The sequence below is a fragment of the Tachyglossus aculeatus genome, chromosome 2 (genome assembly GCF_015852505.1).
Source record: "Tachyglossus aculeatus isolate mTacAcu1 chromosome 2, mTacAcu1.pri, whole genome shotgun sequence".
In the NCBI taxonomy this organism is placed as follows: Eukaryota; Metazoa; Chordata; class Mammalia; order Monotremata; family Tachyglossidae; genus Tachyglossus; species Tachyglossus aculeatus.
In genome coordinates, this window is record NC_052067.1 from 46180777 (window position 1) to 46206443 (window position 25667).

At 45.5% G+C, this 25667-nt stretch overlaps 1 protein-coding gene and 1 non-coding gene across 4 annotated transcripts in view; one reads left to right on the plus strand and one right to left on the minus strand.

Annotated features, from left to right (window-relative positions):
- The window catches only part of PDE1C (phosphodiesterase 1C), a 213801-nt gene extending 201439 nt beyond the window's left edge, over nt 1–12362 (plus strand). For 2 of the 3 annotated variants that reach the window (XM_038768036.1, XM_038768055.1), the window contains one exon: nt 12038–12362. In XM_038768036.1, coding sequence (XP_038623964.1) covers nt 12038–12207 — 170 coding nt within the window. In that variant the 3' untranslated portion in view covers nt 12208–12362. Of the gene's footprint in view, nt 1–777; nt 898–12037 lie in introns of all 3 variants that reach the window. The other variant, XR_005456432.1, reaches the window with a different exon arrangement.
- An 11481-nt stretch (nt 12363–23843) lies between these two features.
- Nucleotides 23844–23981, minus strand: LOC119923701. Its single transcript, XR_005448940.1, has one exon. It is a non-coding gene; the product is annotated as a small nucleolar RNA SNORA7 (small nucleolar RNA).
- Between the last annotated feature and the right edge of the window lie 1686 nt (nt 23982–25667).

Here is a 25667-nt window from a genome sequence, read left to right on the forward strand (position 1 = left end):
AGGCACTGTTCTGAGCGCTGGGGTGTATACAAGCAAATCAAATTGGACACAGTCCAAGCTGTCTCAATCCCATTTTGCAGATGAGGTAACTGAGGCCCAGACAATTGAAGTGCCTTGCCCAGGGTCATATGGCAGATAAGTGACAGAACTGGGATTTAAAGGTCCGGACCTGGGTCTCTTGCTTCTGTTTGACTCTCCCAACCACTCAGTACATTGCCTGGCTACCCAGTAGGCGCTCAATAAATCCTATTCACTGAGTAATTAATGGATGGATGAGCTCTCGCTGCCCAGAGCTGTGGCATGGGATATTTCCCACCTCCTCCCCTGGAAGCCTCCATGATGCGGTGATTCCTCGATTCTGGAGATTTGCTCTTTCCAGCCTTTACCTCCAAGGGATCCGTGGACGTGATTGAGCATGAGGACGGCTGGGAATAGAGAGGTCCGACGAAGGCCAGAAACAGCACAAGTTTTAACGTCCTTTAGGCCCGGCGTGGAGCACTAATAAAGCACCCCCAGTCAGAGCGGGGAAGGGGGTCCTGGGGGAGACTGGATCATGGCCGTTACCCGGATTGATTTTAAGATTGACAGGTAACCACCCTGGAATCGCTCCGCTAAATTAGCCTGTTGCTCCTCCTTCCGGCTGCTAGGTTTCATTTTAGAGTTAGCCGTAGATCTGCCTGGCTTGGTTCCCTTAATCCCCGTTGCTCTGCAACCTACCCCGCTGAAGAAAGATGATGGCCACGCATGCAAATAACCCTGCTGTGTGTCTTCTTTCAGGAGACTATGGATAGGACAGACTACCAGAAGAACTTCCAGGAGAGCAAAGAGTCACCTCTGAAAGTGGAAGGTGTTTTAGGCCGGCGAGGGTTCAGCCAAGAGAAAAGTGCTGGTCGTTGTGTAAGTTCTGGGGGGATTCACTCCCACCACATATGGTGTTCTGGGCTCACCCTGGGTTGTACTAGGGTGAAGGTTTAATCAGAGTGGAGAGATAGGCTTCCTATTTCTTACTAGCCATGTGGCGTAATGAGGAGGGCGTGGCTTAGTGGAAAGAGCCCGGGCCTGGGAGTCGGAGGACCTGGATTCTCATCCCGGCTTTGCCACTTGCCTGCTCTGTGACTTTGGGCAAGCCACTTAACTTCTGTGTGCCTCAGTTACCTCATCTGTAAAAATGGGGATTAAGCCTGTGAGCCCTATTTGGGACAGGGACTGTGTCCGACCCAATGATCTTACATCTACTCCAGCACTTGGAACAGTGTAAGACACATAGTAAGGGCTTAAGAAGTACAAAAATAATTGCAGTTGCAATTATGACAAGCAAGAGGTGAAATTCTTCACTTTCCTTTGCTCCACCCTCAGTCAGTGATATTTATGAAGTAGTTACTATGTGTCTTTTAGCCTGTGAGCCCACTGTTGGGTAGGGACTGTCTGTATATGTTGCCAACTTGTACTTCCCAAGCGCTTAGTACAGTGCTCTGCACAGAGTAAGCGCTCAATAAATACGATTGATGATGATGATGATGATGCAAAGCACTGTATTAAATGTTTGGGAGAGGAAAATACAGCAGAGTTGCTAGACATGATCCCTGCCCTCGAGAAGCAACATGGTCTTGTGGAAAAAGCACAGACCTGGGAGTCATCAGATCTGGGTTCTAATTCCACCTCTGCCATGTACCTGCTGTGTGACCTTGGGCAAGTCATTTAACTTCTCAAGTGCCTCAGTTTCCTCATCTGCAAAATGGGGATTCAATACCTTTTCTCCCTTAGTCAGTGAGCCCCACGTGGGACCTGATGATGTTGATCGACTCCAGTGCTGAGAAGAGTGCTTGTCACATAGTAAGCACTTAACAAATACCGCAGTTATTATTAAGGAGCATACAGCAGAATCATCCCCAAGCACTCCTAGGGAGGGCAGGGTGCCAAGATGCCACTAAAGGGAAAATGTGATCTTCCCCCTTGAGGGAAGAATCGTGATGTAGTGGATAGTGAAGGACCTGGGTTCTCCCCACTTGTCTGCTGTGTGACCTTTGGCAAGTCACTTCACTTCTCTGGGCCTCACTTCCCTCATCTGTAAAATGGGGATTAAGACTGTGAGCCCTATGTGGGACATGGACTCTGTCCAATCCAATTTCCTTGTAGCTACCCCAAGGCATAATACAGTGCCGGGCACATAGTAAGCACTTACCAAATACCACAGTTATCATTGTCGTTATTATTATTACCACAAACACTAAATCCCCTAGAGACAATCTCAGTGAGTCCAGGTTCTTCCCATAATCCCACTCTGCCTCAGGAGAAATGATTTATTCTCATTAGCCCTCTTAAGTGACAAACGCTCTTAAGGATGCATTTGGATTTGCAGCTTGTATTCATCCCTCCCTCAGCCCCACAGCACTTACATAAATATCTATAATCTATTTATTTCTATCAGTATCTGTTTCTTCCACTGTACAGTAAATCTGTTGTGGTCAGGGAACATGTTTACCAATTCTGTTCTGCTCTCCCAAATGCTTAATACAGCGCTCTTACTGCATGCAGTAAGTTCTCAGTAAATATCACTGATTGATTGATTGAGGGAACTGAGGCACAGAGAAGTTAAGGAACTTGCCCAAGATCACACAGCAGACAAGTGCTTGAGATGACAGGTAAACACAGCCGCAAAAATAACCCTAACTAATTCCAAACCTGCAGATTCCATAGGCCACCATCTTTCTGGTCAAGCAAGCTGGACTACCCAGAGAGAAAGAGATCATTTTTCCTCTTGTGTGAGTTCTGCTTAGGAAAACTGGGTTTTGCTGTTGTTTCCTTTCTGTCCCACATTCCTATTGGCTGATTTAAACTTTCTCCCCACTTGAATCCAACTAGAATCTTTGGGTGATGCCATTTTAAACCTCCCCAAATCTGCCCTATAAATTGTTATTACTTCTTAGTATTTGTTAAGCATTTTCTATATGCCAAGCACTGTTATCGTAGCGCTGGGGTAGATACAAGATAATCAGGTCCCACATGGGACTCATGATCTTGGTTTACAAAAATGTCCTTGGCGATTGAAGGATTTATTTCAGGGTCTCTGAAGATGACAATTGAGAAGCAGCATGTCCTAGGGGATAGAGCACGGACTTGGGTTCTAATCCTGGCTCTGCCACTTGTCTGCTGTGTGATCTTGGGCAAGTCCTTCACTTCTCTGTGCCTCATCTGTAAAACAGGGACTGTAAAATGGGAACTGTGAACCCCTTATGAGGCATGGCTGTTTCTTAGGTGATTGTATTGTATCTATCCTAGAACTCAGTACAGTGCCTGGCACATAGTAAGCACTTAACTAATACCATAAAAAAATTAGGGCGTCTCTCTATCTTCTCCATCTAGATGGGTTGAACTGATTGATTTCCTGGATTTCCCGAAGCTCAGTGAAAATCATCCCGTCTCCCAAATCTTGCCCACAGGCCTTCAAATGCACAATGCACTCTGGCATAAAAATGTGTAAAGATTTTTGCCTAGAATACTACTTTCTAGAACTAGAAACTTATAGTATGCTTTTTGTGATATGCCTTGTAGTAAAATATAATAAATGCTTCAATGTTTCTTATCCACTGGAATAAGTTGTGTATTATTTTCAGAAAGCAGAATGACTTCTCCAAAAAACACATCATCAGGTACCTTTTGAAGACGTAGTGACCAATGAAAGTCAATGATCTTCAATCATCTTACTATCCATATTAGAACTGTCTTAAAAATACGTCTCGCTCAAGGCGATTTTCTGCGTCAGTCCTCTCCTAGGTATTGAGCATAGTGAGGTGAAGCAGAACCTAGTGGAAAGAGCACAGATCTGGGAATCAGAGGAACTAGGTTCTAATCCCGGCTTTGCCACTTATCTGCTATGTGACCTTGGGCAAATCACTTCACTTCTCTGGGCCTCAGTTCTCTTTTCTGCAAAATGGGGATTTAATACCTGTTCTCCCCCCTACTCAAACAGATACAAGCTAAATCTAGTTGGACACTGTCTGTGTCCACGTGGGGCTCACGGTCTTAATCCCCATTTTATGGATGAGGTCACTGAAGTCCAGAGAACTGAAGTGACCTGCCCTAGGTCACCCAACAGACTAGAGGCAGAGCTGGGATTAGAACCCAGGTCCTTCTGACTCCCAGGCCCATGCTCTATCCACTAGGCCATGATGACACTGAAACGATAAAAAAAATTCAAATCAGACAGATAATTTTTCTCCCCCACTTTCAAAGCCTTATTGAAAGCCCATCTCCTCCAAGAAGCCTCCCTGACTAAGCCCTCCTCTCTTCTTTTCCTCCTCCCTTCTGCGCCTCTTGTACTTGCTCCTTCATTCATCCTCCCTCCCATCCCCACAGCATATATGTATATATCTGCATATACCTGGAACTTATTTATTTATAGTAATGTCTGTCTCCCCCTCTAGACTGTGAGCTCATTGTGGGCAGGAATATGTCTATTTATTGCTTTATTCTACTCTCCCAAGAGCTTAGGGAGAGTAAGTGCTTTGTACACAGTAAGCACTCAATAAATACAATCGAATGAATCAGCGAATGAAGAAAACTACTTTGAGCCAGACAAGCCGCACGGGCCTGGTCTGCTTCCTCCACCACTGCTTTCTCTCGCCATATGGATAGCGATAGAGTCTGCTGTCATGAACGATGGCCCATTTAGGAAGTCCTCAGCACTGAGACCCTGTGCAGAGGAGTTGGTTATAGTAATAGTGTGTGTACTTTAAATTGGAAACCCCCTGAGGGCCAGGTGAACTGTCTAATTTGCCCCCATGGATTCTCTCACTGCAATTAGTACAGTACTCTGCACACAGTAAGTGTTTAATAAATACTACTACTACTACAGTGCAGTGCTTGGCACATAGTAAGCATTTAACAAATACCATTATTATTATTATTACAGTATGAACTCATCTCTAGACTGTAAGCTCATTGTGGGCAGGGAATGCATCTATTTATTGCTATATTGTACTCTCCCAAGTGCTTAGTACAGTATAGCACACAGAAAGCAGTCAATAAATATGAATGAATGACTTTCTCACCCCTGCCAGCTATAGTCTTGCTGGGAAGAGTGTGGTCTAGTGGATAGATCCAGGGTCTGGGAGTCAGAGGACCTGAGTTCTAATCCTGGCTCTGCAAGAGTGTCAGCTGTGACAACTTGGGCAAGTCCCTTAACTTCTCTGGGACTCAGTTCCCTCTTCTGTAAAATGGGGACTGTTAGCCCCATGCAGGACATGTCCAACATAATTAGCTGTATCTACTCCAACTCTTAGTACAATGCCTGGCACATAGTAACCGCATAACAAATACCATTCAAGTGAGGGACCAAGCAGACTAAGATGCAGCAGGTTGCAAAAGTGCATGCAGGAATTGTCTGCACTGAATCCATGCACTACATCATGCCAATGCCAGGCTTTAGTGCCAACAGCCAGAAGGCTGGGGTGTCATTCATTCATTCAATCATATTTATTGAGTGCTGTGTGCAAAGCACTGTACTTGGCACTTGATTAGGCAGCTATTTTCTGGATTCCTGTGGAACCCATCCATCGTGGGGCCTGACTGGGTTCTAATCCCTGCTCCACCTGCTTCACTTCTCCATGCCTCAGTTTTCTTATGGGGATAAAGACACTGAGCCCCATGTGGGACAAAGACTGTGTCCAAACTGATTTACTTATATCCACCCCAGTGCTTAGTACAGTGCCTGGAAAATAGAAAATGATTAACAAATACCACAGTCATTGTTATTAGTGTGTCCCAATTACAGAATGGGTAAGCAATGTGGATTACTGCACTTCATTGTGGGCAGGGAATCTGTCTCTTTATAGTTATATTGTACTCTCCCAAGCACTGAGTGCTCAATAAATCCGATTGAATGAATGAATGACCTTCGGCTATTCAATGTTCACTCCTCCCTCAACCCTACAGCACTTAGGCACTTATCTTTAAGTTGGACATTATAAATTTGTTGTTTCTATTATTATCAGTCTTCCCCTCTAGACTATAAGCTTGTTGTGGGCAGGGACATGTCTGCCAACTCCATTGTAAGGACCTAAGTGCTTAGTACAGTGCTCTGCACATAGCATGTTCAATAAATACCATCAATGGATCTACTGATTGATAGAAGCTCATCTAAGGGGAAAAATCTCATGAACTGTATTTATTGAAACTCATTCACTCATTCGATCATATTTATTGAATATTTACTGTATGCCGAGCACTGTCCTAAGCGCTTAGGAGAGTGCAATAGAACAAAGCCTCCTTAGAGCCTACCTCAAGGAAGACCAGTTTATTGGAAGGATCTGGATTCTCCTGGCTAAATTAGAGTATCAGCAATTGTGAAGGGTCTCAGGGGCTTCTACTGGGAGTTCCAGCTTCCAGCAAGTGTAACTTAATCAATCAATCAATCAATCAATGGTAGTTATTGAGCCCTTACTGGTGCAGAACACTGAGCACTTGGGAGAATACAGTGCAATAGATTTGATAGACAGAATCCCCACCTTCAGTGAGTCTAATAGGGGAGGCAGACATTAAAAGAAATTACAGGTAGGAGAGATAACAGGTGTGACTAGGGCTGTCACAATGTGTGAGCAATGTGTGAGGGTGATAAGCGCTCAATAAATAAGATTGAATGAATGAATGAATGGAAAGGTACCCTGAAGCTCAACAAAATCTATCATGTTTGTAAGCTTCTTGCAGGCAGAGAATGTGTCTGTTTATTGTTACATTGTACTCTCCCAAGCGCTTAGTACAGTTCTTGTTGGTGGGGAATATATCACTTGGTTCTTGTTGAAGCTGAGAAGCAACGTGGCTCAGTGGAAAGAGCACAGGCTTTGGAGTCAGAGGTCATGGGTTCAAATCCCAGCTCCACCATTTGTCAGCTGTGTGACTTTGGGCAAGTCACTTCACTTCTCTGTGCCTCAGTTACCTCATCTGTAAAGTGGGGATGAAGACTGTGAGCCCCCCGTTGGACAACCTGGTCACCTTGTAACCTCCCCAGCACTTAAAACAGTGCTTTTCACATGGTAAGCGCTTAATAAATGCCATCATCATCATCATTGTGTACTTCCAAAGCTTCTAACACAGTGCATGGCAGTTTATATACAGTAAACGCTCAATGACTGTGATTGAATGAATGAATGCTTGGAGAATTCCACAAATATTGGCCACTTTAGAGATGGCTTTGCAAATAATAATAATGATTATGGTATTTGTTAAGCACTTACTATGTGCCAAGCACTGTTCTAAGCACTGCAGTCAATACAAGGTAATCAGGGTGTCCCACGGGGGGCTCACAGTGTTCATCCCCATTTCGCAGATCAGGTAACTGAGACACAGAGAAGTTAAGTGGCTTGTCCAAGGTCAATAATAGTAGTAATAGTCAATAATAATGTTGATGATAATTGTGGTATTTGTTAAGTGCTTCCTATGTGCCAACCACTGTCCTAAGCGCTGGAGTAGATACAAGACAATAAGGTCCCACATGGGGCTCACATTCCAAGTAGGAGAGAGAACAGGTACTGGATCCCCATTTTGCAGATGAGGGAACTGAGGCCCAGAGAAGTGAAGTGACTTGCCCAAGGTCATACAACAGACAAGAGGTGGAGTCAGAATTAAAACCTGAGCCCTCTGACTCCCAGGCCTGTGCTCTTTCCACTAGGTCATTCTGCTTTCCAAGCATTTATTCCCTTCTCAAGACTCAGGAAAGGGCCTTTCACCAAATACCCTTGTAATTCTGGGGAGCATGAATGCTTCTTCATGCCAAGCCTAGGGAAATTCAATAACAGTTTAGCCCGGGGAGGCCTGCTGAGTTGTGAAAATGGAATGGATTTCTGAGCAGTAAATGAGACTCAAAGAACAGTAAATCACCCTAGAGGCATTTCAGGCAATCAGCTTTGCATCCAAATCTCTCTCTACCCTGAGCCAAGCTGTCCCAACAAGCTGAAATGTTTCTACCTTTGGCCTAGTGGATGGAGCAGGGGCCTGGGAGTCAGAAGGTCATGGGTTCTAATACCGGCTCCCCCACTTTCATTCATTCAATCCAATCGTATTTATTTAGTGCTTACTGTGTGCAGAGCACTGTACTAAGCACTTGGGAAATACAATTCAGCAACACATAGAGACAATCCGTGCCCACAATGGGCTCAAAGTCTAGAAGAGAGGAGACAGATATCAAAACAAGTAAACAGGCTTCAGTGGCATCGTTATAGATAAATAAAATTAAAGATATATATATACATCATTAATAAAAATAAAAATAATTATGAATATGTACATATATACACAGGTGCTGTGGGATGGGGGTGGGGGTAAAGGTCAGGGCATTGGGGAGAGGAGGGGGAGCAGACTTGTCCGCCGTTTGACCTTGGGCCAGTCACTTCACTTCTCTAGACCTCAGTGACCTCACCTGGAGAGTGAGACTGTGAGCCCCATCTGGGACAGGCACTGTGTCCAATCCGATCGGCTTGTACCCACCCCAGTGCTTAGGACAGTGTCTGGCACATAGTAAGCGCTTAACAAATACCACAGTGATTATTCTAGTTACGTCAGTTCCTAGACATCATGCCTTCCGCTGTTTCAGGGCCTGGGGATTTCAGGACTGAATGAATTACTCCAATGACCTCCTTTCTTCTTATAACCTTCCCCTCCTCTCTCATGGGCTCAGATCACCTTTTCAGGTCCCTCCAAAAGGCAAAGTTGGCTTTCAGAATGAAAGTTCTTTCAGGTTTCTTTGGAACAAGGAACATGTACCTTCTTGATTCTGTACTTCCCAAGCAATCAGTGGAGTACACTCACTGCAGCCCAGCCTCGTGGAAAGATCACAGACCTGACTGTCAGAGGACTTGGGTTCTAATCCTGGCTCTGCCATTCGTCTGCTCTGTGATCTTCTGTGTCACCTAACTTCTCTGTGCCTCGTTTCCTCACCTTAAAATGTAGATTCAATATCAGTTCTCCCTCCCCTTGGACTGTGAGCCCCATGTAGGACAGGGACTACGTCTGTCCTGATTATCTTCTAGCTACCACAGTGCTTGGCACATAGTAAGTGCTTAACAAAGGCAACAATTATTAGGATGACGTGGAGTCCCATTAAACACGACTACTTATTTTGATAGTGTCTAACAAAGCACCTCCTCCTGTATTTGAAGACATTTTTCTCCTCTAACAGTACATTCTCATAAATTTCACAGTGTGTTATGTGGGAAGTTTTTAAAAGCTTTTAATGCTAAAGCGGAGCGAGTACATTGTGTTTCGCTGGGTAATTTCACCCAAGCCAGGCTTGAGGGAACGCGCTCTGTGATCTAAAGGTTCTCTCTGCTTCTTTACGTGGCTTAATATGCGGGAGGACTCCTGCTTCCGGTTCAGTCATTGACAGCCATAGTTTCCATTACAAATAAAAAGCCTTTAAGTGCTAAGAAACGATGAGGCCGATCCAATTTCTAATCAGTGAATCTCCCATTTGGACAAGTGGTCCCGATGTGGCCTCTCCTTATGGCTTTCACCTTCTCAACTTCCACCTACCCGATGAGCGCCCCCGATCCAAATAAGCAATATGGGAATTCCATTGGAATTCCACACAGATGCTCAGTGATCCACAACGACTTTATTTGAAGCAGAATTAGATGCTTCAACTGGGTTTTTTTCCTATTCACATGCCAACTCTAGCACTTATTTACATCCTCCTAGGGACTTATGTCTATTCATTCAAACATATTTATTGAATGCTTACTGTGTGCAGAGCACTGTACTCAGCACTCAGACTAAATGTGTATTCTTTTCTTTATCTTGACCACACTATCAACTGATTGATGGTATTTACTGAGAGCTTACTGTCTACAGAGCAATGTGCTAAGTGCCTGGGAGACAGTAAAACAACAGAGATACTTTCCTTTCCCACAAGGAGTAAATGATTTTATGTTTATCGCCATTAGAGTGGACGCTTCTTGTTGGTAGGGAACAGCCCTCTTGGTTGGTCTATATTTTGCAAGCTTCCTGTATAATCTATGACATTGAGTGGAACCACAATAAAGCTACTACTACATCTCTCAATCAATAGATCGTTGGTATTTATTGAGTGCTTACTGTGTATAAAGCACTGTACTAAGTACTTGCACAACAAAGTTGGATAGACATGTTCCCTGCCCTCAAGGAGTAAATACTTTTCTTTTTATGTCTTCTGTTTGAGTGGAAGCTTCTTGTGCGCAGGGAATGCGTCACTTGGTTCTTCTATACCACTCAAGCTTCTGCTACTACTATAACTACCACCGTGGTATAGCAGATAGAGCATGGGCCTGGGAGTGAGAAGGTCATGGGTTCCAATCCCAGCTCCATCAAGTGTCTGCTGTATGACCTTGGGCAAGTCACCTTACTTTTCTGTTCCTCAGCTGTAAAGTGGGGATGGAGACCGTGAGCCCCATGTGAGACAGAGAATTTGTCCAGCTTGATTTGCCTGTATCCACCCCAGCACTGGGTGTTGACACATTGTAAGAGCTTAACAAATGCCACAATTATTGTTATTACTACTACTACTACTACTACTACTACTACTACCATTACTACTGCAACTACTAAAACTAAGCCCCCTCTTCCTCTGCTGCCCCTCCTCTCCCCATCACCCCGACCGGCTCTTTTTGCCCTACTCCCCTCCCCGCCCCACAGCACTTGTGTGTATATATGTACATATTGATAATTCTATTTATTTATACTAATGGTGCATATCTATAATTGTATTTATTTATACTGATGCTATTGATGTCTGTTTACTTGTTTTGATGCATGTCTCCTCCCTTCTGGACTGTGAGCCCATTGTGGGAAGGGATGGTCTCTATTTGTTGCTGAATTGTACTTTCCAAAGTATGGTGCTCTGCCACAGTAAGCACTCAGTAAACATGATCGAATGAACACTACTACACCAATCAATCAGTCAATAGATGATATTTATTGAGAGCTTACTCTGTGTGGAGCACTATACTAAGTGCTTGGACTTAGTACAGTGCTAAGCACTTAATACAGTGCTCTGCACACAGTAAGCGCTCAATAAATATGATTGAATGAGTGAATGAATGAATGGGAGTATAGTACAAAAGAGCTGGATATATATGTTCCTTGCCCACAAGGAGCCAATACCTTTATATTTATGTCCTCCATTAGAGATGAAGTTTCTTTTGGGCAGAGAATATGTCACTAGATTCTTTATACCTTCCAAGCTGCTAGAACAGTACATAGCAATGAGTGGATATATAAAACTGCTAATTCTGCTACTACTAGGGCTACTACTACATCAATCGATCAATCAGTGGTATTTATTGAGTGCTTATACTGTGTGCAGAGCACTGTACTAAATGCTGTGAAGCAGCATGACCTGGTGGATAGAGCACAGGCCTGGGAGTCAGAAGGACCTGGGTTCTAATCCTGGCTCTACTCTTGTCTGTTGTGTGAATTTAGGCAAGCCAGTTCATGTCTCTGGGCCTCAGTTCCCTCACCTGTAAAATGGGAATTAAGACTGTGAGCCCCACATGGGACAGGGACTGTGTCCAACCTGATTAGCTTGTATCCACCTCAGAACTTAGAAGAGTGCTTGGTGCATAGTAAGTGCTTAACAATTATTATTATTATTATTATTATTATTGTTATTGTTATTATTCTCATAATACAATAAAGTTAGTAAATGGTGCCAGAGGAGCAGGAGAGTTAGAAGCATTGGGCTTTACTCTAGTAATAATGATAATAGTACTAGTTAAGCACTTACTATGTGCCAAGCACTGTGCTAAGCACTGGAGTAGATACAAGTTAAGCAGGTTGGACACAGTCCCCGTCCCACATGGGGCTCACACTGTTGATTACCATTTTTCAGATGAGGTAGCTGAGGTTCAGAGAAATGAAATGACTTGCCCAAGATCACACAGTAGACATGTGGCGGAGCCGGGATTAGAATCCTGGACCTTCCTACTCCCGGGTCCATCTTCTATCCACTCAGCCACACCGCTTCTCATTATGTAGCTAACCCCTGCCTATCTCTTTTTCCCCTCTGCAGTCATCAAGCCTCCTCTACGTCATTTCAAAAGGCCAGCCTATGCATCAGCCGCCTACGCACCATCTGTTCCGAAGAAAGGCGATGGCCAACCAGTGAAGTATAAGATGCTCGACCAGAGAGTCAAAATGAAAAAAATCCAAACCATCTCTCAGAACTGGAACCGCAAATAGGCAAAAGGAAGGGAGAGAGGGAGAGAGAGACGACGTCTACTGGATCCTCCCTAGTTGCTCAAGAACTCTCCAAGAAAACTATCCCGGGACCTTAGAGAGGGAGGGTCCAAAACCCGGGCAGAATCTCACAGATTAGTCAGTCAGTTGTATTTATTAAGCGCTTACTGTAATAACAATAATAATAATTGTGGCATTGGTTAAGTGCTTACTAGATACCAGGCACTGTACTAAGCACTGGAGTAGATACAAGGAAATTCGGTTGGACACAATCCTTGCCCCACATAGAGGTCACAGTCTTAATCCCCATTTTGCAGATGAGGGAACTGAGGCACAAGGAAATGAAGTGACTTGCCCAAGGCCACACAGCAGATATGTGGCAGAGTAAGGATTAGAACCCAGGTCCTGCTGACTCCCAGGCCCATGTTCTATCCACTAAGTCATGCATTTGTGAGAGCACAGTATGACAATATAACAGGCATGTTCCCTGCCCACAACAAACTTACAGTGTAGAGGAGACTGTGAGCCCCATGCAAGATGGACACTACATCCAACCTGATTAACTTGTTGTAATAATAACAATAATGATAGTGGTATTTGTTGAGCACTTATTATGTGCCAAGCACTGTACTAAGTGCCAAGGTGGGTACAAAGGAATCAGGTTGGACACAGTCCCTGTCCCATGTGGGGCTCACAGTCTCAATCCCCATTTTACAGATAAGGTGACTGAGGCCCAGAGAAGTGAAGTGACTTGCCCAAGGTCACACAGCAGACAAATGTCAGAGCCAGGATTAGAACCCATGACCTTCTGACTCCCAGGCCTTTGCTCTATCCCCACTGTGCCATACTGCTTCTTGTAGCTACCCGATTGCTTAGGACAGTGTCTGGTACATAGTAAAGCACTTAAGAAATACCATATAAAAGCCCCTTGTTGTCTGGGTTAGCATGGTGGAATCCCCTAGGCCAAAGCTGCTTCTCAGCTTAGTTTAGTGGATGAAAATTAGCTTGGCCTAGTGGATAGAGCAGGGGTCTGGGAGTCAGAAGGACTTGGGTTCTAATCCTGACTCCACCACCTGTCTGTGGTGTGTACTTAGGCAAGGTCACTTAACTTCTCTGTGCCTCACGTCCCTCATCTGTTAAATGGGGATTAGAACTGTGAGCACTATGTGGGACGGGGACGGTGTCCAAACTGATCGGCTTTTATCTACCCCAGATCTTAGAACAGTACCTGGCACCTAGTAAGCACTTAAACAATACCATCATTATTATTATATCTGCCTCTGTTCCCTGCAATAACCATGTCCTTGGCTCTGACACCATTAGCAAAAAGACTGGCGAACGTAGTTCTTCGATAATGCAGAGGGGATGCAAATTCTCTCCCTAGCCCCCCCTGACTTGGAGGCAGACAATGACTTCCACTGCCGCTTTTTGACTGTCCTAAAAATAATTTCTCTATTCCAAGAAGTGATCACAGGGATTACCCCATCAGGAGAAGATAATCTGGTTCCTCCTCTCAAAAACAGGATGTGCCCATTATCTTCCAAAAGGAGGCAATATGTCAACCAATCAATCAATCTATCATGTTTATTATGCACTCACTGGGTACAGAGCACTGTACTAAGCCCTTGGGAGAGTACAATATAATAGAGTTGGTAGACGCGTTCCCTGCACACAACAAGTTTACGGTCTAGAGGGGGAGACAAACATTACTAGAAATAAATAAATCCCAGATATGTACAGGAGTGCTTTGGGTCTAAGTATGGAGTGAATACCAAGTACCCAAAGGGTGTGATCCAATGCATAGGCCACACAGATGTTCATTTAATCTGAGAAAATGGAAAATAAATCTTCTGTAAACTTGCAGTGGTGATTCAGTGGGGCTTTAATTGTTTTGAGAGGCTCAGGGTCATGAAGAAATGGGTCATGAAGAAATTGTATCATACCGAGCACCAGAATCCTCTTTGGAATTTGGATCAATCAATCAATTAATCATGTTTATTGAGCATTTACTGTGTGCAGAGCGCTATACAGAGCACTTGGGAGAGTGCAATATAACAGAATTGGTAGGCCCGTTCCCTGCCCACAGTGATCTTACAGCTAGAGGATCCATAAAAACCATCCAGAAAGGGGGAGGGTCATCTTTCTAGACTGTGAGCCCGTTGTTGGGTAGGGACCGTCTCTATATGTTGCCAATTTATGTCCCAAGTGCTTTGTACAGTGCTCTGCACGCAGTAAGCGCTCAATAAATACAATTGAATGAATGAATGAATGAATCTTGAAAGTTGTCCGGTCCCCAGCCAAATCCCCTGGGATTCAGTCTATTATTGTTGCATCATACTCTCCCAACCACTTAGTACAGAGCTCTATGCAAAGTAAGTGCTTAATAAATGTGACTGAAAGATTATTACGATGGAATGCACCATTGCACAGCCCGCCCTCTGCCCCATTTTTCTTCTCCTGCCACGGAAAATCAGAAGTAACATGAGGAACTCTCTTCCAAGTAGGACCACTAGCCTACCTCTGATCCACTCAATGTCTGGAAATCTTTCCATCAAGCCTTGAATTTCTCTCTCGCTCTGTTTGTCCCATCAGCTATCGCATTCTATCTTCAGTACAACTAAGTGTGATAGAAGGAGGCGGATATTAGCATCCTTATTTTAAAGAGACAGAACTGAGGTCCAGAGAAATGAAGTGACTAGCCCTAGGTGGCCCAGCAGGCTAGAACTGGGATTAGTTCTAGAGATCCAAACTTCCAATCCATCGTTTTTTTCACTTGCTTTCATTCATTTATTTGATCTTGTTTATTAAGTGCTTACTGTGTGCAGAGCACTGAATGAAGCACTAGAGAGACTACAATGTAGCAATAAATGGACATAATCCCTGCCCATAATGAGCTTATGGTCTAGAGAGGGAGACAGACATGAATAGAAATAATAAGTGACAGATCTGTACATAAGTGCTGTAGGGCTGGGATGGGGAAGAACAAAGGAAGCAAGTCAGGGTGATGCGAAAGGGAGAGGGAGAAGAGGAAAGGCCTCTTGGAGGAGATGTTCCTTCAACAAGGTTTTGAAGGGGGAAGAGTAATTGTCTGTGGATTTGAGGAGGGAGGGAGGGCGGGCTTTCCAGGCCAGAGGCAGGGTATGGGTGAGGGGTCGGCAGTGAGACAAGCGAAATCGAGGTACAGTAAGAAGGTTAGCATTAGAGGAGCTAAGCATGCAGGCTGGATTGTAGTAGAAAAAGTAGCAAGTTGAGGTAGGATGGGGCAAAGTGATTGAGTGCTTTAAAGCCAATGGTGAGCAGTTTTTATATGATGCGGAGGTGGAAGGGCAACCACTGGAATTTCTTGAGAAGTAGGGAAACATGGTCTGAACGTTTTTGTAGAAGAATGATCCAGGCGGCAGAGTGAAGTATGGACTCACAGAAGAGTCTTAGAAGTGTCTATGATTCCATTCTCTGGAGAATTTCCTGAGAGGGGACTCAGCCCTCAATTCCATATATGCTCATATTTTTCTGCTACATTTGGTAGCTCAGGACTGAGACAGTTGGAAAAGATCCAGAAACCTATGCTGGCAACAACTGTAACCAGATCAAAGAGGATTGGGGATGCAATGTGCCAAATTTCCGATTTTCAACGTCTGGGCATCGCAAGGCATCCCGATCCTCTTGGATCTGGCTAAAGGTCCTTATGAATGCTGATCAGTCAATCAGTCAATCAATCAATGGTATCTATTGAGTGTTTACGATGTGCAGAGCACTGTACTAAGCACCTGGGAGAGCACAATACAGCAGAACTAGCAGACATGTTCCCTAGCCAGAAGAAGCTTGGCCTGTGTCGCTTCAACCCTCTGAATGGAGAGACATTTGATTGGTTCTGATCTGGAGGGAATCTGAAGAGATCAAATCCATCCCTGAGCAAAAATTGTAAGTTTCAATTGTGGTGCTCAACAGCCCCCAACTTCCAACATTTCATAACTGTAGAAGCAGCATAGCTTAATGGAAAGAGCATGGGCTTGAGACCTTCTTGGCCACCTGTCTTCTATGTCACCTGGGGCGAGTCACTTAACTTCTCTGTGCCTCAGTTCCCTCATCTGTAAAATGGGCATCAAGACTGTGAGCCCTACGTGAGACAACCTGATCACCTTGTATCTACCCCAGAGTTTGGCACATAGTAAGCTCTTAACAAATAACATTTTTAATTTTAATTATACCTCTGGAGGACAGTGGGTTTCAGTTAAGCCCATTAGTCCTAGAAATGTGATGTCCGGAAATACGAAAAACTAACACAAGTCAGGCAGAATAACCAAATGACCTGACTAAAGGTTTTAGTAAAAAGTTGGGGTACCTGTCCCTTGCTTCTCGGCGACCTCGACAGGGAGCAGGAAGAAGTCTAGATAGGAAGTCCAATTGTAATCTGGGTTGTCTAGACTCCATGTTGTGGGGCTCAAACTGAGCATGACCTGAGCAGACTCCAGCTCCATTTAAGGCTTTCTCCAACTTGAGGGATAAACAGCAAGGACCGTTCTATTTCCTGAAATACCCAGGACAGATTGCAAGATTGGGTACAGCTGGGAGATGATGTGAGCTTTCCTGGGGTTGTGGGCATGAAACACCTTCGGCCCGTTCCAGGTTCAGCTGGGGCCTGGCCACCTCTCATCCCAGCCAGGGACAGGAAGCGCTCTTCTGGAGAGAAGCAGCACGGCGTAGTGGCTGTGGGAGCTACTTAACTGCCCTGGACCTCAGTTTCTTCATCCGCAAAATGGGGATTTAATACCAGTTCTCCCTCCGATTTGGTGAAGCCCCGTGTAGGGCTGAGATTATGTCTGGTCTAATCGCATGGTATCCACCCCAGTGCTTAGCACAAGACTCGACACCTAGTAAGTGCTTTACGTAAAGCCACAGTTATTATTATTCTGATTAGTGTGCTCCCTAATTCCAGGGGCCAGAATTGGCAAGAATTGGTCACCAAGTACCCCTGAAATGGCACCAATATATAACCCATTGAGAAGCTGCATGGCTCAGTGGAAAGAGCCTGGGCTTGGGAGTCAGAGGACGTTGGTTCTAATCCTGGCTCCACCACTTGTCAGCTGTGTGACTTTGGGCAAGTCACTTTACTTCTCTGGACCTCAGTTCCCTCATCTGTAAAATGGGGATTAAGACTGTGAGCCCCACGTGGGACAACCTGATCACTTTGTATCCACCCCAGCGCCTAGAACAGTGCTTTGCACATAGTAAGCGCTTAACAAATACCATTGTTATTATTATTATTGTTATTATTATATAAACCACACAATCCACACAGTTGAAGCAACAGCGGCACTTAGAGGGAAAAAAATGAAGTCAAAACCTGCTCCTCGAAGGCACTTGTGATGTCACATCGCCACCTCGTGTTTTCCTGAAGAACACCCGCTTCTCCACGTTTTCATAATTCGGCGGCCCTGTCAATAATCATCAATCAATCCGTCTTATTTTTTGAGCACTTACCGTGTGCAGTGCTCTGTACTAAGCGCTTGGGAGAGTACGATATAGCAGAGTTGGTAGACATGTTCCTGGACCACAAAGAGCATACGTGCTCCAGAGCTTAGAACAGTTCTTGGCACATAGTAAGCGCTTAACAAATCATCATCATCATTATTATTATTATTCAATCTAGATGACTAGATAATTAAAATAATAGTAATAATAGAAATATGTTTGTTAAGGATTTACTAAATGACAAACACTGTTCTAAGCACCGTTAATCAGGTTGGACACAGTCTCTGTTGCACTTGGGGTTTACAGAGGGGGAAAAGGTATGAATCTTCATTTGGCAGCTGAGGAAACTGAGGCCTAGAGCACAAGTCCAAGGCCGCACAGCAGCCAAGTGGCAGAGGTGGGATTAGAACCCAAATCCTCTGACTCCAATAGGCTGTGCTTCTTCCCTTGCTCATTCCTCAACTTTGGGGGGTCCCTCAAGCCTCCATCCTGGGAGACTTTTCATTTCATTTCTTTTCATTTTGCACGCAGTCTCTCAGGAAGCTTATCCCTTTCCATGGTTTCGGGTCCCACCTCTAGGCACAGGATTCTCAGTTCTTCCTATCTTTTCTTATCAAGAACTCTCACTCTCTTAGATGCTCACTCTCTTTCTTACTGAGCAACATAAAGCTCACCCAACCCGAAAACCCTTATAAAATCCTAGCTCCACCCCTAACTCAATCAATCAGTGGTATTTATTGAGTGCTTACTGTGTGCAGAGCACTGTTCTAAGCTCTTGGGAGGGTAAAATGCAACAGAGTTGGCATGCACATTTCCCGCCCACAAAGAGGTCACAGTCTAGAGAAATTTCTGAGCTAGTTCCCTAAACATGCATGTTCGATCCATCGATCAATGGAATTGTTTTCAATTACTTCCACAGTACTTGTTAAGGGCTGACTTATGTGACAGGCACTCTACCAAGCATTGGGGTGGATACAAGCTAATCAGATTGGATATAGTCCATGTCCCAGTGGAGCTCACAGTCTTAATCCCCATTTTGCAGATGAGGTAACTGAGGCACAGATAATTTAAGTGATTTGCCCAAGTTTAAACGGCAGACAAGTGGCCGAGCTAGGATTAGAACACAGCTCCTTCTGCTTCCCAGGCCCATGCTCTACCCACTAGGCCATGCTGCTTGCTACGTGCTTACTATGTGCCAACCACACAGTTCCTGTACCCCATTTGGCTCAGAGTGAGAGGGATAATGGATATTGAATCCCCATTCTACCACTGAGCAAACTGAGGTAGAAAGAAGTGACTTGGCCAAGGTCAAACAGCAGGCAAGTGGCAGAGCTGGGATTAGAACCCACATCCTCTGATTCCCCAACTCTTTTTCTTTCCACTGAACTTCACAGCTTTTCTTTGAATAACAATAATGATAATAATAATAATAACTGTTAAGTGCTTACTAAGTATCATGCCCAGTACGAAGCCCTAGGATAGATTCAAGATAATCAGGTCCCACATGGAGCTTACAGTACAGTCTAAATAGGAGGGAACGCAAGTATCAAATCCCCATTTTGCAGAGGCACAGCGTCAAAGTGAAGGGGTTTTCCCAGGGTCACACAGCAGATTAGAACCCAAGTCCTCTGCTCCCAGCCCCATGCTCTTTCCATTAGGCCACACTGCTCCGCATTTTCAAATCCGATTTGCTGTGCCTGGGCCAGGCAGAGAAGGTAGCATGGTAGCGGAACCAGGGAAGCAAGGGGAGAAATGAGTCCAAAAACCCAGAGAATCCCCTAGGAGATGGTGGTTTGCTCGTATCCACCCCAGCACTTGTACAGAGAAGCAGTGTTGCTCAGTGGAAAGAGCATGGGCTTTGGAGTCAGTGGTCAGGGGTTCAAATCCCGGCTCTGCCAGTTGTCAGCTGTGTGACTTTGGGCAAGTCACTTAACGTCTCTGTGTCTCAGTTACCTCATCTGTAAAATGCGGATTGACTGTGAGCCCCCCGTGGGACAACATGATCACCTTGCAACCACCCCAGCACTTAGAACTGTGCTTTGCACATAGTAAGTGCTTAATAAATGCTATTATCATCATTATTATTACAGTGCCTGGCACATAGTAAGTACTTTCCAAATACCACAATTATTATTATCAACAAAGAGGGGGTTGGATTAGATGACCTCTTGATGTCCTGCCTAGCTCTGGAGTGCAGGATATTTTTTAAAGTATTCATTAAGTGCTTACTATGTGCCCGGCACTGAAGCACCCGGGTAGATACAAACTAATTGGGTCGGACACAGTCCCTGTCCCAAATGGGGCTAGCGGTCTAAGTAGGATTGGGCTGGGATAAGAGGGTGCCACCCAAGTAATTATTGGGTGAGGGTAGACACCCACAATGGAAATTGAGACCCTATCTGCACCCTCAATAATAATGATGGCATTTGCTAAGTGCTTACTCTGTGCAAAACACTGTTCTAAGCACTGGGGGGATAAAAGGTGATCAGGTTGTAATGATGGCATTTATTGAGCACTTACTATGTGCAGAGCACTGTTCTAAGTGCTGGGGAGGTTACAAGGTGATCAGGTTGTCCCATGGGGGGCTCACAGTCTTAATCCCCATTTTACAGATGAGGTAACTGAGGCACAGAGAAGTTAAGTGACTTGCCCAAAGTCACACAGCTGACAAGTGGCGGAGCAGGGATTAGAACCCATGACCTCTGCCTCCCAAGCCCGTGCTCTTTCTACTGAGCCACGCTGCTTCTCTAAGCACCCATGAAGTCAATTTGGAACATGGCATCCCCCTACCCCATCCATTCCCTGTGAGTATTCCTCTCCTGGTTAACTTGGAAAGCAGTGTGGACTAGTGGATAATAATAATAATAATAATGATTATGGTATTTATTAAGCGCTTACTATGTGTCAGGCACCGTTCTAAGTGCTCAGGTAGATACAAGATAACCGGGTTGTACACAGTCCCTGTCCGACACAGGGTTCACACTCTTAATCCCTGTTTTACAAATGAGGGAACTGAGGCCAAGAGAAGTGAAGTGACTTGCCCAAGGCCACCCAGCAGACATGTGGCGGAGCAAGAATTAGAACACAGGTCCTTCTGACTTACAGGCCTGTGCTCTATCCACTAGATCATGCTGTTTGCAGCCAGAGAACCTGGGTTCTAATCCTGACACCCCCACTTGCCTGATGCATGACATTAGGGAAATCACTTCACTTCTCTGAGCCTCAGTTTCCTCAACTGCAAAATGGGGTTTTATTACCTCCCTCCTACTTAGCCTGTGAGCCCCATGTGGGACAGGGACTGAGTCCAACCTAATCTATTCAATCGTATTTATTCAATCAATCAATCAATCGTATTTATTGAGCGCTTACTGTGTGCAGAGCACTGTACTAAGCACTTGGGAAGTACAAGTTGGCAACATATGGAAACAGCCCCTACCCAACAGTGGGCTCACAGTCTAGAAAGGGGAGACAGAGAACAAAACCAAACATATTAACAAAATAAAATAAATAGAATAGATATGTACAAGTAAAATAAATAAATATATAGAATAATAAATATGTATCAACATATATACATATATACAGGTGCTGTGGAGAAGGGAAGGAGGTAAGACGGTGGGGATGGAGAGGGGGACGAGGGGGAGAGGAAGGAGGGGTCTCAGTCCGGGAAGGCCTCCTGGAGGAGGTGAGCTCTCAGTAGGGCCTTGAAGGGAGGAAGAGAGCTAGCTTGGCGGATGGGCAGAGGGAGGGCATTCCAGGCCCGGGGGAGGACGTGGGCCAGGGGTCGATGGGGGACAGGCGAGAACGAGGTACGGTGAGGAGATTAGTGGCAGAGGAGCGGAGGGTGCGGGGTGGGCTGTAGAAGGAGAAAAGGGAGGTGAGGTAGGAGGGGGCGAGGTGATGGACAGACTTGAAACCGAGGGTGAGGAGTTTCTGCCTGATGCGCAGATTGATTGGTAGCCACTGGAGATTTTTGAGGAGGAGAGTAACATGCCCAGAGCATTTCTGGACAAAGACAATCTGGGCAGCGGCATGAAGTATGGATTGAAGTGGGGAGAGACACAAGGACGGGAGATCAGAGAGGAGGCTGATGCAGTAGTCCAGACGGGATAGGATGAGAGCTTGAACGAGCAGGGTAGCGGTTTGGATGGAGAGGAAAGGGCGGATCTTGGCAATGTTGCGGAGCTGAGACCGGCAGGTTTTGGTGATGGCTTGGATGTGAGGGGTGAATGAGAGAGTGGAGTCGAGGATGACACCAAGGTTGCGGGCTCGTGAGACGGGAAGGATGGTAGTGCCATCAACAGTGATGGGAAAGTCAGGGAGAGGGCAGGGTTTGGGAGGGAAGACAAGGAGTTCAGTCTTGGACATGTTGAGTTTTAGGTGGTGGGCAGACATCCAGATGGAGATGTCCTGAAGGCAGGAGGAGATGCGAGCCTGGAGGGAGGGGGAGAGAGCAGGGGCAGAGATGTAGATCTGGGTGTCATCAGCGTAGAGATGATAGTTGTAGCTGTGGGAGCGAATGAGGTCACCAAGAGAGTGAGTGTAGATCGAGAACAGAAGGGGACCAAGAACTGAACCTTGGGGAACCCCCACAGTAAGGGGATGGGAGGGGGAGGAGGAGTCTGCAAAAGAGACAGAGAATGAACGACCAGAGAGATAAGAGGAGAACCAGGAGAGGACGGAGTCTGTGAAGCCAAGGTTGGATAGCGTGTTGAGGAGAAGGGGGTGGTCCACAGTGTCAAAGGCAGCTGAGAGGTCGAGGAGGATTAGGATAGAGTAGGAGCCGTTGGATTTGGCAAGCTGGAGGTCATTGGTGACCTTTGAGAGGGCGGTTTCCGTGGAATGTAGGGGACAGAAGCCAGACTAGAGGGGGTACTTCAATATTCAGTGCTTACTGTGTGCGGAGCACTGTACTAAGCGTTTGTATCTACCCCGGCGCTTAGAACGGTACTTGACAAAACGTTGGCGCTTAACAAATACTTTAAACAAACAAACAAAAAAGTGTCAGACCCAATGGTCTGTTGTCCCTGGGCTGTCCGAGAGACGGGCTCGGATGGAAATGGTGCACTGTATTAAGCCTAGCACATAGTAAGCGCTTAACCAGTACCATAATTATTACTATTATCATTATTATTATTTTTAAATGGAGCTGATAGTTTGTCAAGAATGTCCCAGGATCCCAGGCCTTGGAAGAGGGTGTCCAGCAGGTGGCAATCGTGTTCTGGGAAAGAGTTGACTGCCCTGAGGAAGACCAGTGTGGGGAAATCGAGACCAACCAACTTCCATCCCTGAGGAGCCACTAGGAGAGAGCCGATAGCAGATTCACTCTGTTCCTGCACTCTTCCTGACCACTCCCCTGAATACCCTGGATCAGATCGGCTTTCATCCTGCCTTCTTAGCTAAGGACTGTTTGGGTGAAAGGATACAGACCGTGAGGTCAATCAGTCTACGGTATTTATTGAACACTCACTGTACTAAGCACTTGGGAGAGTACAATAAAATAATAGACACAGTCCCTGCCCACAACGAGCTTTCGGTCTAGAGGGGGAGACAGACATTAATAGAAATCAAGAAATTACGGATAAGGACATAAGTGCTGTGGGGCCAGAAGGGGGGCTGAATAAAGGGAGCAAATCAGGGTGACGCAGAAGGAAGTTGGAGAAGAGGGAAAGAGGAAAGAGTCAGGGAAGCCCTCTTGGAGGAGATGGGCCTTCAATAAGGTTTTGAAGGGGGAGAGGTGTGAATTGAAGTAAGGGTTGGTCTCTCCCTGGCCCAGGCCCTGGCCTTGGTCTTGACCCTTGCTGGGCATCCTCTGGGTATGCTGGGAATGGTGGAAAGAGTTTGGGCCAGGGAGCCCGAAGAACCTGGGTTTTAATCCTGGTTCAACCACTTCTCTGCTTTGTGATCTTGGACAAGCACTTAACAATTACCATAATTATTCTTGTCTTGTCTCACGCTGTCAAGTCATCCCCCACCCATAGCAACATCATGGACACATCTCTTCCGGATGCCCCAACTCCATCTTCAATCGTTCTGGTAATGTATCCATAGGGTTTTCTTGGTCAAACTTCAGAAGTGGTTTACCATTGCTTCCTTCCACATGGTCAACTTGAGTCTCCACCCTCGACTCTGTCCTAAGCCACTGCTGCCCAGTACAGGGGAGTTTGCCTTGTAGCAGATGGCCTTCCACTCACTAGCCACTGCCCGAGCTAGTAATGGAACGGGTAGGCCTCGGCTTGACTTTCCCTCCCATAGCTGAGACTGATAGAGTACTGGAAACTCTCCAGGAGCCATCCTGAGAGGGGACCTTAATTATTATTATCATCATTACCCTCCCAAGAATTTAGTCCAGTCCTCTGTGCACAGTAAACACTCAATAAATACCACTGATTGATCAAGAAGTAGTGTGGCCTAATGGCGAGAGCACGAACCTGGAAGTTAAATACCATTAAAGAAAACAACTCAAAGCTCTCTTTCCCTCAATCCTTTTTGGATCCCTACTTTGGTGCATATTTGTTTCTAGGAAAGGAAGAGAAGTGAGAAGTAATGTGTCCTAGCAGATAAAGCTCGGTCCTGGAAGTTAGAGGAGCTGGTTTCTAATCCCAGCTGTGCCACTTGTCTGCTGTGTGACCTTGGGTAAGTCACTTAGCTTCTCTGTGCCTCAGTTCCTTCATCTGTAAATGGGGATTAAGGCTGTGAGCCCCATGTGGGACGTGGACCGCATCCAAGCTGATTAGCTTGTATCTAACTTAGTGCTTAATACAGTGCCTGGCATATAGTAAGTGCTGAACAAATACCATTAAAAACCCCCAAAATGATTGTTGCTGTCTTTCCCATAATCCTAATAGGATCCCTACTTTGGTGCATTCTCTGTTTCTAGAAAAGGAAGAGGAGTGAATGGGAGCAGAACTCGATTTGGTCCAGACCTTCTCCGACATCTTTGGGGTTAGGGCTGCCGTGACTGAAAATTATAGATGTGTCTGTGGGTCTCAAGATGTAGCAGTAATAAAGCTCCTCTAGCTCTCATCCCTTCTGGGGTGGCCCAGAGACAAGCCAGGATCTTGAGAACGGTAGGAGCCAAGAAAGCAAATATTTGTTCCTTGATCCTACACAGTATGGCTGAGTGGATAGAACAAGGGCCTGGGAGTCAAAAGGACCTGAGTTCCAATCCTTGCTCTGCCACTTAATAATAATAATTATGGTATCTGTTGAGCGCTTACTACTTTCCAGGCATTGTACTAAGCGCTGGGATGGATTCAAGCAAATTGGGTTGAACACAGTTCCTTGTCCCACTTGGTGCTCACAGTTTCAATCCCCATTTTACAGATGAGGTACCTGAGGCCCAGAGACATGAAGTGACTTGCCCAAGGACACCCAGCAGACAAGTGGCAAGCTGGGATTAAAACCCATGACCTTCTGACACCCAGGCCCACGCTGTATTCACTACTCCATGCTGCTGCTCACGCAACTTGTCTGCTGGGTGACCTTGGGCATGTCACTTCACTTCTCTGGGTCTCAGTTCCCTCATCTCAAAAGTGGGGATTAAGACTATCAGCCCCATGTGGGACAGGGACTGTGTCCAACCCAATTACTTGTATCTACCCCAGCGCTTAGTACAGTGCCTGACACATAGTAAGCACTTAACCTTCTAGACCGTGAGCCCATTGTTGGGTAGGGATTGTCTCTATCTGTTGCCAACTTGTACTTTCCAAGCGCTTAGTACAGTGCTCTGCACACAGTAAGTGCTCAATAAATATGATTGATTGAATGAATGAACAAATACCACAATTATTATTATTATTATTATTATCTCCTTTGTCTACGAAGGCCAGCCACACCAATGTATGCCACCATTCCACATGGCACTCCACTGCACATTCCACGTGTCCTCTATGTGACACTGAACTCAACCAGTCGGACTTTGAGAGTTGGGGTGTGGTGAGGAAGGGTGGACAATAAGGACCAGTCTGCAAAGGGGATCTCAGGGCTTG